Source organism: Phocoena sinus, chromosome 6 (assembly GCF_008692025.1).
Source record: "Phocoena sinus isolate mPhoSin1 chromosome 6, mPhoSin1.pri, whole genome shotgun sequence".
Classification (NCBI taxonomy): domain Eukaryota; kingdom Metazoa; phylum Chordata; class Mammalia; order Artiodactyla; family Phocoenidae; genus Phocoena; species Phocoena sinus.
Genome location: NC_045768.1, coordinates 35,323,342 through 35,337,234, shown reverse-complemented (window position 1 = coordinate 35,337,234; position 13,893 = coordinate 35,323,342). Strand labels below are relative to the sequence as shown.

The window sequence follows — 13,893 nt, the reverse complement described above, 5'->3', positions numbered from 1 at the left end:
GATTATGTAAGATGCTAAATTAGGGAAAGCTGAATGAAGGGTATAGTGGAACTCACTGTATTATCTTTGCAACGTTTTTACACATCTAAAATTATTCCAAAATTAAAAATTTCTATTTAAAATAAAACAAAAACATTGTCAGGGTGAGCTACGTCTTATAGATTTGTAAGACTTCACCTTTGAACCTGTCTGCCTGGAATTTTTTGGAGTGTGCTCTTTAACAATTTTCTCTTCTATGGTAATTGTCTTTTTAGATTTTCTATCTCTTCTAGGGTCATCTTATATCATTTATATTTTCCTTGAAAACCATCTGTATTATTAAGGTTTCCAAATGTGTTTGTGTAGTGTTAAGCAACATAATCTCTTATAATTCTTTTTTATTTTCTCTGTATCCATGGTTATTTCACTATGTCATATCTTATTTCATGTGAATATTTATTGGGTTGTGAAATTAATTGGGTGAGTTGAGACCAGTATTTTAAAAAGTAAATAGAAAAATATAAATTGTTTTAGGAAAATTTAATCTCAAGCATATATACTATTTTTCTTGGTAACCTGATAATATCTATCAAAGCACAAATGCTTATAAATTTTGACCTCACAATTCAGTATCTGGAAACTTATCCAAATATATAATTGCATATATGCAGAAATGATATTTGTACAGCATAACTCACTGTGGTATTATTTACAATAGCAAAAGATTGGCAATAAACCAAATGTCTATCAAGGCAAGACTACTTTTTAAATTACAGTATATTCATACAATGTAATACTCAGTAGCTGTCAAAAAGAATGAAGAGGCATTCTTTGTATTAATGTGGAAAGATATCGAGGAAGAAAGCCTGGTGCAGAACAATGTGTATGGTGTACTATCCTTTGTGTTAAGAAGAGGACACATAAAATCTATATTTGTATTTGCTTGTATAGGCATACAGAAACTCTGGAAAGACAGATATCTCAAGTAGGAGAGCAGTGATTATGTATGGGTGTGGAAACTGAGTGGCTGGGGGAAGGGAAGGATAGAGAGGAGACCGTTCACTGTACAAAAATCTTATTTTTATTATTATGGTAAGAATGCACTTAACGTGAAATCTACCCTCTTAACAAATTTTTAAGTGCACAATACAGTAACTGTGTATCCTTTTTTTTTTTTTTTACAATCTGGGGTTTGAATTATACAAATTCAAAATTACCTATTCAAAAATTAGAATTTCCTATTCAAAAATTATATATAAAATATTGAGCAAAAGAAGCAGCACTCCGAAGAGTGGGCACAATGGGATTAGAATGCTTCCATGTCCATGCAGTTCCTGATGCAGGCAAAATGGAGCTGTGCTGTCCAGGGATGCACACGTAGTTGAGGTGGCGGGGGGCAGTGTCACACAGAAGGTGTGTTTCTGACAGTGGGTCATAGTCACAGTTTGAGAAGGCTTATCTATTTTATTCCCTAATCCTTACGTTGAACCATTTAAGATGTAAAACCTATCTGTGTACCACAAGACTATGGACTCCTTAGGGCAGAGGGCTGCTAAACTTGTTCACTCTGTAGACACTGAGCACCTGTGTATGTTAATTTCAGATAGAGAGCCCTAGTTATTTGATCAGCATGTCTTAAAATTGGCAAATACAGGAAGCATCATAGTGATTTGTCAGAATCCTCTTCCAAATATTTTGGTTAGCTTCTTAAGAAAACTCTTCTTCCTTTTAGGTAAATGGAAATGCTGGAGACCAGTTTATTTCAGACCCGGAAAGCACACAGAATAGAACAAATGGTGGCAAGATGGCTCCGGCGCTCCCGGGACAGCTCAGCCCGGTAAGGCTCCTGGGTTGGCAGAGATTTCTGTCTGTAAGGGTTCGGTGTCCCCGTGGGAGGAAGTTTTGCAGTCTTGGCAGCGTCTGGGGATCACTGTCTCCGGCTTGCTTTGTTCTTAACACCCTGTGATGGAAGAAGTGTAAATGGGTCAGCAATTTCGCTGGAGTGCCTTTCTCTCTGTCCCTTTCCAAATCCTCCCCCTGCATCCTTCAAGGGGCACCCACAGACACACAGAGATACTCACACCAGACTCATACATGCATTTACAGAGACACGCACATTCACTCACAGATGGACTTAAACACACTGACACACTCATACCCACATACTCTCACACATGTGCCTATACACTCTGGAACACACACTGTTTTGAATCCACACTCACACATGATCACTGTCCCTGCCTCTGGCTGTCTCACACACGCCCCTTGTCTTAGTACTTGATGTCAGGCAATCTGCTGTTTATACTCTTCCCCTGTCTTTGTTTACAGCAGCTGTTCCTTCCTTCTAGTCCCTATTTCATTCTAAACAAAATGAAATGAAATCAAATACAGATTTGATTTGACTGCTACAAGAGAACTTAAAATGTGTTCTGTTTCAAAGCGCTCATTTTCAGTCTCAGATTTCCCATCTGGAGCTGACACGGAGATGAAATATCACATGTCAGGTGTTTCTGAGACACATATTCTTCCAAAGGAACTGGAAACAGCTGTTGTGCTGCTGAGCCATAAACCTTGCTCAGGGCTGCACTGCCCTCGGCCAAGTGCTCAGGTCCTCACACACTACGATGGGATAAGGCTGGGAGAATTAGCCCTATTTTACAGGTGAAACCCTGAGGCTCAGAGAGTGACTAGTTTACGACCATCCCCACCCCCTGCTCTGAAACCTTTGATGGGTCCTCATCTCCTACAGTATGAATTTAAACATTTTTTGGTTAGACATTCAAGGCGTTCCATGGTTGACCCACAATCCATTACAGCTGTTTGTCTTACTGTTCTGCTTCATCAATATCATACTCCAGCTGAAATGATCTACTTGCTATTCCCCTACTACAAGCACCCGACTTCCCCTTCCACCCCTTAGACCTGGGTTTCTGTGCCACATCCCTTCCTCCCATCTCCATGTGTCCAGAACCCACTCATAGTTCAAGGTCTAGCTGAAATGCTGAGTCTCCCATGAAGTGTTCCCCAGCCCACAGTCAGAATTAATCTCTCCCAAGGGGCCCCATAGTATTTGGTTTGTAGCATCAGCATTGTGCTTCTTCCGGTGTGTTCAACTTAAATTTGAGCACATCCCTTTTCTTTCTTCTAGACCACAAGCTCTATGGAGGGCAGGGAAAGTACCGGCCACATCTCATAGCCCAGAGATGATTGAGTTCCAGGAGATTGCAAGTAGTCAGGTAGTGCTTGGTGAATGAATGGGAAAACTCCTAGGTACATTGTTTTCTAAAGTGGATTCTGCAAAACCTAGTCCTACTAAAAAAATGTTCCATGGCCAGAGATATATTTAGGAAGTGATGCAGCCTATATCCCACTCCTATCCACCCACTCTTGGTGATTCATAGTGCATTTTAGCACATTAAAGGCTCTGAGAAGTCCTGCAGAAAAAGACCTGTGTAACTTTATGTTGCCTGAATATTTGACCTTGGAACTCTCTAATATCTACCTTCTCTCACAGAATGTAAATAAAAGGCAACATTGGCCTCTAGGAAGCTTTTTTTTTTCACATCTATTTTGAGATATGTTTCACATACCATAAAATTCACCCACTTAAAATGTACAGATTTATTTAGTGTATATACAAAATTATGCAACAATCACCACAATCTAATTTTAGAACACTTTCAATACCCCAAAAAGAAACCCCATAACTGTTAACAGTCATTCCCCGTTTGCCCCTCCCCCAGCCCTAGGCAACCACTCATCTACTTTCTGTCTCTATAGATTTGCCTATTCTGGACATTTAACATAAATAGAATCATACAATATGTGGTCTTTGTGACTGGCTTCTTCACTTAGCATAATGTTCAGGGTTCACTCATGTTATAGCATGTTTGGCATGTAGCATTATTGCCAAATAATATTCCATTATGGAATATTTTCTATGTCCATCAGTTAATGTACACTTGGGTTGTTTCCACTTGGGGCTATTATGAATAATGCTGCTATGAACATTTGTGTAAAAGTTTTTCTTTGAACATATGTTTTCATTTCTCTTGGGTTTGTACTTAGGAGTGGAATAGCTGGGTCATTTAGCAACTTGATGTTTAACCTTTTGAGAAACTGTCAGACTGTTTTCCAAAGTGGCTGCACCATTTTACATTTCCATCAGCAGGGTGTGAGGGTTCCAATGTCTGCACATCTTTGTCAGCACTTGTTATTATCTGTTTTTTTTATTATAGACATACTAGTGGGTGTGAAGTGGTACTGTATTTCATTGTGGTTTTGATCTGTATTTTCCTGATGGCTAATGATGTTGAGCATCTTTCCATGAGTCTAGTAGGAAGTTTGTTTTCCAAGTGCTTGAGAAAGAGCAGAAAAAGAGGGAAAGCTTCCTGGCAGTGTCCATGGAAGACATCATTTCTGTGTTTCTAGGATAAATCACATGTAGCTTTCTTTAAATTGTTTCTCATCTCTAATCCTGCAACCTTGATTCAGACTGGGTTCTTGGTGTCCTCAGATTACTCGAAAATGATCAAGAACTGAAAAGCATAAATAATTGCAGTTTCCCTGGAGTAGAGTAAATGGTACCACCTGCCACCCGGTTGCTTAATCAGGAGTCAAACTGAATTTTCCTCTCTTCCTCACACTCTGTTTCCACCCCATCAGCAACTCTTGTCAGTTCACCTTCAAACGTATCTCCGATCTGTCCACCTCTCTGTCCCTGGGGGGCACTGCCATGGTCACTCACTCTTTCTCTGCTCCACCCTGAAGCCATAGTGGACTCTTCGGAATACAAACTGCTCGTGTCCCACATGCTCACCCCAGGCTCTACCCCACCCCAAACCATTCAGTGGCCCACCAGCCATTGCGCCATGGCCTGCAAGTCCCCTTATGATCTGTTCCTGGTCTAACTCTCCAACTTCATCTTGTTCCTCCTGCATCCTTGGAAGAGTGCTTACCCCTCTCACCACACTTTATAATAACATATCCATTTATTTACTTGTTCTTTGTCTACCCTCCCCCACCTGTTTATTATATGGCTCTTCTACTCCAACCCTCCTGCCACATATGAGACCAAAGACCATGACTGTCTTGTTTTACAAAGTATCTTCAGCCCTAGAAGAGTGCATACATAGTATGTAGTAGATGCTCAATGAATTTTTATTGATTAAGGGCTTTCATAGTAAGGAACTATATTATTTATTTAAAATATATTTAAATTTTACATACTTTCTTCTTCCAAGAGGAATTTTTGATGGCTTACAGTTTTAAAACACATAAAAACTTTTAAATAAAACCTGGAAATTTTGTAAATAGATTGCAAACCAATTAGATGTAGGATTTAGCATTTGAGTACTAACATTGGCTCTGAGTTTCCTGATAGCCAGGTCAAGAAATGAAAGAAGTACACTGAAGTGTTTTTTATAGTCCAGAAAAAAGGCAACATAGGGACTTCCCTGGTGGCGCAGTGGTTAAGAATCCACCTGCCAGTGCAGGGGACACGGGTTTGAGCCCTGGTCTGGGAAGATCCCATATGCCGTGGAGCAACTAAGCCTCTGTGCCACAGCTACTGAGCCTGTGCTCTAGAGCCTGTGAGCCACAACTACTGAGCCCGCGAGCCACAACTACTGAGCCCATGTACCACAGCTACTGAAGCCCGCTCCCTTAGAGCCTGTGTTCCACAACAAGAGAAGCCACTGCAGGGGCTTCCCTGGTGGCACAGTGGTTGAGAGTCCGCCTGCCGATGCAGGGGACACGGGTTCGTGCCCCTGTCCGGGAAGATCCCACATGCAGCAGAGCGGCTGGGCCCGTGAGCCATGGCTGCTGAGCCTGCACGTCCAGAGCCTGTGCTCTGCAACGGGAGAGGCCACAACACAGTGAGAGGCCCGCGTACTTCAAAAAAAAAAAAAAAAAGAGAAGCCACTGCAATAAAAAGCCCATGTACTGCAACGAAGAGTAGCCCTGGCTCACAGCAACTAGAGGAAGCCCATGCGCAGCAACGAAGACCCAACACAGACAAAAATAAAGAAAAATAATAAAGAAAATAAATTTTTAAAAAAAGGAAACATAGAAGTTAATCTGTAGTCATATAGTTTTACATGCATCTTTTAGCAATCCTGTTTTTTTTTCAGACTTTTAAAAGCTTCCACTCATTTCAGCCAGTTGTACTTGCTTACTTGTAATTGCCATTTTTTCCATAAAAGTTAAACTTTATCTCTGACACTAATTGAATTGTCTAGGAGGAAATTAGTCAAAAATAACAATTACCATTTCCAAACATTATTAAACAAATTGTTAACTTTTATGAACCTTGGTAATGTTAGAGCTATATAATATGTCTTAAAATGGACGTTTTTCTGGGGAAGAGTGTCAACTTTTAAAGTTGCTTTGATTTCTTCAATTTTAAATTAATTTTCAGTGGGTGGTTATTGTTACAATCACTAGTCAAATTCAGATAGTGGCACTCAGTTTGAATGTGTGTGTATGCTTGTGTAGATTGCAAGCCTAGTGATACCTATAATTGTAGAAATACAGAATTACTCAGATATTATTAAGATGACTACTCTCTTACCACTTAATTTCACATTCCAATATAAAAATAACATTTACAGTATCAATGCTTTTTTAGAAATAACTAACCCCCCCAAGTGGTCTCTGTGACATGTTTCGAATTTCTGTAAAAATAGTGTAATACAAACTACTTAATAAAAGCTGCAACATAGTGACATTACATTATAAACTAATTTTTAACCATTTTGCTTTGAACTAAATTGTCATCTTCTTAACAGCTTTGTATAACTAGGGAGGTGATAAACTGAGAATGACATGTTATAGAATACTTTTCCACTTAATTATGCCATTTTTTTGTCTCCTACAATTTTCAATTTTTATATAGTTAAATGATATTCTCTTGGTGATTTCTTTGATTGCTTCTAAGCTTAGAAAATCCTCACCCAATAAGTAATTTAATTAATTTTCAATTTGATACTTTAAGGTATTTTATATTTAATTTTTAAATTTGGAGTTTATTTTTGTATAGGTTGTGAGATGTAGATTTAACTTGGTTTTTTCCGAAATAAGTAATGTTTGCATCACCATTAACTGTGAGTGATCTTTCCTTTCTTCACTTTTATTATATATGAAATTCTTGTGTCTGTAAGTGGGAAATTGTATCTCTTCCTGGACTAGCTATTCTGTTCCATTGATCTAACGGCCTGTTTTCACACACCTGTATTAAAACTTTACGTTTATTATCTATTAAACTAGACTTTTATTATTCTTCATTTTCCATTTTTTTACTCTTACCTACCTATTCTTCCATGTGAACTTTAGAATAATTTTATTGTATTATTAACATAATTTTGCATAAGATTTACTGAATTCTCTTATGCTTAATCAGAAATAGTTTTATAGAGCAAGACTTAAAAATAATAAAGAGCTTGATGGATTTGATGCCTTCTTCTTGGTGCTTGGTTTTACCCTCAGGGTTTAAAAAGATTTCTTTCCTTCAATTCATCTTGAATCTTAATACTAGTGAACACACATGCACATGTTTGCGCACATGTGCACACACCCACATGTACACACAGGCATACATATGCACACACGCACACACACATGCATCATGGCATCATGGTATCAGAGCCCTGGCTATTGGTTTTGCACTCTTTACAAATGTACTTGTTCATTATAACCATAGTCTGTTTACTAATTATAGGGATGGTATCTTTGACCTTTATAATACTCCTAATGATGTAGAAAGACCATTTCAGGTACCAATTTTTTATTGCTCTTTGACCCATGGGCAAAAGCAGAAAGGCTCGAACAGAACAGGTTAGAAGGCTCCTGTGCTGCATCTGCAGGGTTGCCATTGTCTCCTGAACCTCCTTTTTAAAGTAACAGTGGAATAATTTCTCCTCCTCTCAACTGTAGGCCTTTGCACTCTACTCACATTATGTACATTCAGTGGTCCCCTAGAAACTTTCACAGCCACAAGCATAGCCCTATGATTATGACTACATGATAAATTTCTTTCTGGTACAAGCTGCTACTTCTATTTCTTCTTTCTTTGAATAAACTTTGGATTAAAAAGCCAGCTTATACCAGATGTTAGCTTTGAAAATCACTCAAGCTGAACATAATACAGTGTTTAACCATAGATTCAAAGTAGTTTCTCCACATCCTGCTGGAACTCAAAGGTGAATTCTTTGTCGTTACAAGATAGAGGCAAAATATATTTTCCAACCTATTAGAGAGCAGATAAAAAGCCAGAGAATATTTGAAACCTAATCTATCTCTGTTATTTTTTCTTCTCAGCATTATTGATCAGCTCAGTATGAACTTATGACCCATAAAATACAGAATTAGTCTACACGAGGCTATTTTCATGATAAATTTTACGTGTTTTTTCTAGTTCTACCTTAGGCTTGATCCAGTTATCTGACAAGAATTCTATTAGTGTCGCCAGGTCTTATGCCGTTCCAAAGTGAAATCGCAGCAATGACCTCAGATTTATGATTTGAAACTATTACAGAGGCATCAGACATAGGTTTTTGGATTGTTGGCGCTTAGTTTGATATTTATAAGGTTCTGCAGAGGAGGAAATTTTGCTACAGAGATCATTTCCTTCAGTTCTCTGTCAAATATTGAACATTCTTTGTGAGGAGAGGCCACGGTTTGGTCCTGTTCTTAAGCAATCCCTTTCCAAACAAAAGCTGAAATGTGGCCTTTGGGGAAAATGTCAAAAAACAGACTTTGGGCCAAAGTTCCTGATGCCATCCAGGGATTAACCAGCACAGCGGGGCTTCATTTGTCTACCACTGTTGAGGAGCACACCATTCCAAATGGAAAAGTCAGATAAATGAAGCCTACCCACTTGAAAAGCATCAAAATGGATTCTGTCCTAAATATGGTAAGGTCGGTGGTTTTCTTTTGGTCTCCAAACATTTATTAAGCCGTGTTCTATGCCTAGCATTGAGTTCAGCACATGGGGCAAGAAAGACACGGTTTTGCCATATGAGCTGTTGTCTAGAAAGGACAAGAGACTTCACACTGGTCATTTCAAAGATGATGTGTGTTTCAAAAAGGGATGTACAGGTTCGGTGTACAGGTTCAGCAGAGGGAGAGGAATATTTCTGCCAAAACCAGAAGATCGAGTAGGAGCTGGGCAGATAGTGTATGGTTGGGTGTTTTGGGAAATCTCTAAAGAGTGTTATGTTAGGTGTTGGGGGTATTCTAGGCAGAGGGAAGACCTTGTGTATTTGAGGAACCCCAAGGATACTAGTCTGGCTGGAACAAAAATATCGAGAGAACAAATGGCTTCATTGTAGAGGCTTCAGTGGTGGGCAGGCGCTGTATTAAGCCATATTAAGGATTTTGGATTAGGCCATTTAGTCAGGGCAGATATATGAGCAGGTTTGCATTTATAATATCAGTCTGGTTGCTGGATGGAGAATCATTCAGGTGAGATAAGAATGAAAAGTGAGGAGACCAGCTAGGAGACTGTTACAGAAATCTTCTTCAGGACAGGTAACAGGGTCCTGAAATAGAATGGTGGTCATGGAGATATAGAGATAAGTGGACATCTTGGAGATCTTTTGTAGTGCTGACGGATAGGATATTAGGGGTGAGAGGAGGGTAAAGTCAAAGATGACTCCCAGGAGTCTGGCTTGAGCAACTGAGCCTCGTCCTGATACCATTTACTGAGCTCTGGGACATGGAAAAGGTGGGTCTTGATTAGGACGATTGTCATAGGGCTGAGCTATATTTCAAATTAAACAAACAAAGGACAAACTGTCACATTCAAATTGTCTGCTATTTATTAGTGGTTAAATATACATTTCCACCTTTGCTAATCATATTAGTGGTACTATTTTGCATCATTCTCTCTATATATAGTATTTTGCTCATGTATTCACCTAATAAGCACAGATGCTTTCTGTGGGCAAAGTTCTTCACTCGATACGGTGAGAAATACAGAGGTGGGTAAAAAGTGGTTCCTGCATCCCGAGAATTTACAGTCTATTCGGGGTGATGATATATAGAATCAGTTATCACTGAAGTTGAGGTGCTCTAGGCCAGAAGAGCTCAGAGCTGAGAGAACTTGTGTCTAGCTAGGAAAGCAGAGAAGGCATTTTGGAAGAGGCAGCATTTGAGCTGGGCTTTTATTGGCCTCACATTTTCCTGTGAGATAGCTTCATGAACTGAGGCCCAGATGCAAAACTGGTGCAGCAGGTAAGATTAGGCTGGAGTGATGGCCTGGGAAGGAGAGTGGGTAGGGAATGTTGGCCAGGGCCTGAGACTTAAAGACAAAGGAACATGAGAGTAAGGTTGAGGAGTTTAACTTTTATCCTGTGGGTGATGGGGAGCTGTGGGGACAGAATAATTTGATCTCTCCCTTAGGAAGGGGGTTTGAACCACAGTTTAGAAGATGCTCTGGAAGGGTGTTTTCTAAGCTGTGTTTCCACGTATGTCTAAGATTCACAGGCTTGTGGTACTTCATTGATGTAGAGTCTTGGGGCAATTCCTTACTGTGCTTGATTTATCTGTTCTCTGTTGGGTGATTTCAAGTTTTTCCACTATTCTAAATAAAGTTATAGTAAATATTTTTGAGTATTCAGGAGCTAGGGTCTTTTGAGTTCATACTCTGTTCTAGGACTTTATGGCACAGGGAACACAGAGATGAATAAAAGTCACCCTTATCTTCTAGGAATTCATAGTCTACTGCAAATAATATTTTATTTGGGTGGAGGGCAGTTATTACTTTGAGAAATGTCAGTCAAAATGGTAACAGAAGGTCAAAGAAAATGATCAAATTTTAAATTCATATTATAATTTCCCTGATTATTTTCCAGAGAGATTGAATAGCCAATTTATACAGTCAACCTTAAATACCAGGGCCCACACATGTTGGGCTTTATTATTTTTCTTCATATTTGGTGCTTTAGTAGCCATGTAGTAGTTCTCTGTAGTCCTTTCAGCTGTGCTTCTTCAATGACTAAGGTTGTACATTTTCTGTTATTTACCAGCTTTTATTTCTTCATGTGCAAGTTGTCAATTCACTTGCTTTGAGCACATGAAATCTGGGTATTTACTGCAGGTATTTATGCCCATTCTGCATATATTTTTATTGTAAGCTTTTTCCCTCTAGGATTTTATTTTTTTAATTGATTTACTTATTTTCAACAGTTCTATTTAGATATAATTCACATGCCATGCAGTTCACCCACTTAAAATGTACAAGTCACTGGTTTTTAGTGTATTCACAAGGATGTACAGCCATCACCATAATGAATTTTGAAGATTTTCATCACCCCCAAAAGAAATTCCATACGTTAATTTAGTAGTCACTCTCCATTTCCTTTCAAAACCCTCCTTCCGCAGCCCTAGGCAATCACTAATCTACTTTCTGTCTCTATAGATTTACCTATTCTGGACATATCACATGAATGGAATCATACAATTTGTAGTCTTTTGTGGCTGACTTCCTTCACTTAAACCTTGTGTTCAAGGTTTATCCATGTTATAGTATATATCAGTATATATCAGTATTTCATTCCTTTTTATTGCTGAATAATAGTCTACTATGGAATATTGTCTTTGTCATTTCATTAGTTGATGTACACTTGGGTTGTTTCCACTTTGGAGCTATTATGAATAATGTTGCTGTGACCATTTGCGTGCAAGTTTTGTGTGGACATAATGCTTTCAGTTTTCTTGGGTATATACCTAGGAGTGGAATTGCTGGGTCATATGGTACTCAATGTTTAGTCTTTTGAGGAACTACAAGACTGTATGAGGGTTTCATTTTCTCCACCTTAGCCAACACTTGACCTATCTTTTTGATTATAGCCATCCTAGTGGGTATAAAGTGTTATGTCACTGTGGTTTTGATTTATGTTACCAAAATGGCTAATGATCTCTTCTTGTGCTCATTGGCTGTTTGTATATTTTCTTTGGAGAAATGTCTATTCAAATTATGTGCCCAATTTTTATTTGGGTTATTTGTCTTTTTTGTTTAAGTGTATTATAAGAATTCTTTATGTATTCTAGATGCAAGGTCCTTATTAGATATATGATTTGCAAATATTTTCTCCCATTTTGTGGGTTGTCTTTTCACTTTCTCAGTGGTGTCCTTTTTTTTAAAAATAAAATAATTTATTTATTTATTTTTGGCTGCGTTGGGTCTTTGTTGCTGCGTGTGGGCTTTCTCTAGTTGTGGCGAGGTAGGGCTACTCTTCATTGCGGTGGCTTCTCTTGTTGTGGAGCGTGGGCTCTAGGAGTGTGGGCTTCAGTAGTTGTGGTATGCGGGCTCAGTAGTTGTGGCTCATGGGTTCTAGAGCACAGGGTCAGTAGTTGTGGCGCATGGGCTTAGTTGCTCCACGGCATGTGGGATCTTCCCAGACCAGGGCTCGAACCTGAGTCCCCTGCATTGGCAGGCGGATTCTAAACCGCTGCACCACCAGGGAAGCCCACAGTGGTGTCCTTTGAAGCAGAAGAGTTTTTAATTTTGAAGAAGTTCAGTTTATCTATGTTTTCATTTGTTGCTTGTGCATGTCTAATATGACACCAAGGTCACAAAGATTTATTCCTATATTTTCTCCTAAGAGTTGTGTAGTTTTAGCTCTTGTATTTAGGTCTGTGATTCATTTTGAGTTAGTTTTTGTGTACAAGATGAAGTTATAAACTTTTATCATTTAATATTTCTCCTTGTGTCCTATTCTGTTATCTAATCTTTTATTTATTTGTATTTATGTATTAGCTATTGAAGTTCACATTCAAACCATCCATCTTATATCTTATGCCTGTCTCTAATTTTCTAATCCTTAAAAATGTGTCTCCTCTCCAGAAGCTGGCATAAACTGTCCGTATTTATTTCTAGTTTTTATAATTCTCTCTTTTGACCTTTTTGAAATGTAATACTTTGTATGGCGTTTAGTACTGCAGTGTGGTGATTATGTCACCATGTTGAGTTATTTCTGGCTAGCCACCTAATATTTTAAAAGATTTTCTAAAGTTTCTATTCCGTTTCATTGGTGAAGACCACGCCATGCAGTTTTGATCATTGCCTCTGTCTGATAGGAGCAGATTAAGATTGTGATCTATAGAGAAGAGGAAGGTGGGTGTATGCACACCGAAGTGTACCCACACGTGAGCGTGTGCTTGCACATCTTGTTTACCCTCATTCTTGCAGCAGTATTTAGTATTCAAGAGCCCAGGCTCCCAGGTCAAATAATCTAGGTTGAAGCACAACTCTTTTTTTTTTTTTTTTTGCGCGGTACGCGGGCCTCTCACTGTTGTGGCCTCTCGCGTTGCGGAGCACAGGCTCCGGACGCTCAGGCTCAGCGGCCATGGCTCACGGGCCCAGCCTCTCCGCGGCATGTGGGATCTTCCCGGACCGGGGCACGAACCCGCATCCCCTGCATCGGCAGGCGGACTCTCAACCACTGCGCCACCAGGGAAGCCCCGAAGCACAACTCTTTTAAGGCTTCTAGGCTTCAAGTTTTCTCATATTTTGGAGACCCACTCTACATTAAAAGGTACCCACATCTCACAATAAATATTTTATATAACTATATAAGATTTGACAAATTGACATAAAGTACCTTTTAAGGTATTTGCTCTAACATCTGTTAATACAATTTTGAAGTTAGAAATTTTCTTTTTGTATGTGGGAGTCTTGTATATTTTTCATACATTGTCATAGGCTCTAGATCTGTGCTGTCCAATATGGTTGCCATTATCCAGAGATGGCCGTTAAGCCCTTAAAACGTGGCTAGTATGACTGAGAGATTAAATACTTAATTTTATTTGATTTTAATTAATTTAAATGTAAAGACTGATCATTCAGTTATTGGAAAACTTTTAAGTATGTTCGGAAGAACTTGGGCCTGAAAATTTACTTTTTAACTGTAA

The 13,893-nt window shown here is 38.9% G+C and overlaps 1 protein-coding gene across 3 annotated transcripts in view; it reads left to right on the top strand.

Annotated features, from left to right (window-relative positions):
* The window catches only part of FRMPD1 (FERM and PDZ domain containing 1), a 130,285-nt gene that overhangs the window by 82,198 nt on the left and 34,194 nt on the right, over window positions 1-13,893 (top strand). For all 3 annotated transcript variants that reach the window (XM_032636366.1, XM_032636365.1, XM_032636364.1), the window contains exon 2: window positions 1,712-1,816. In XM_032636366.1, coding sequence (XP_032492257.1) covers window positions 1,716-1,816 — 101 coding nt within the window. In that variant the 5' untranslated portion in view covers window positions 1,712-1,715. The remainder of the gene's footprint in view (window positions 1-1,711; window positions 1,817-13,893) is intronic.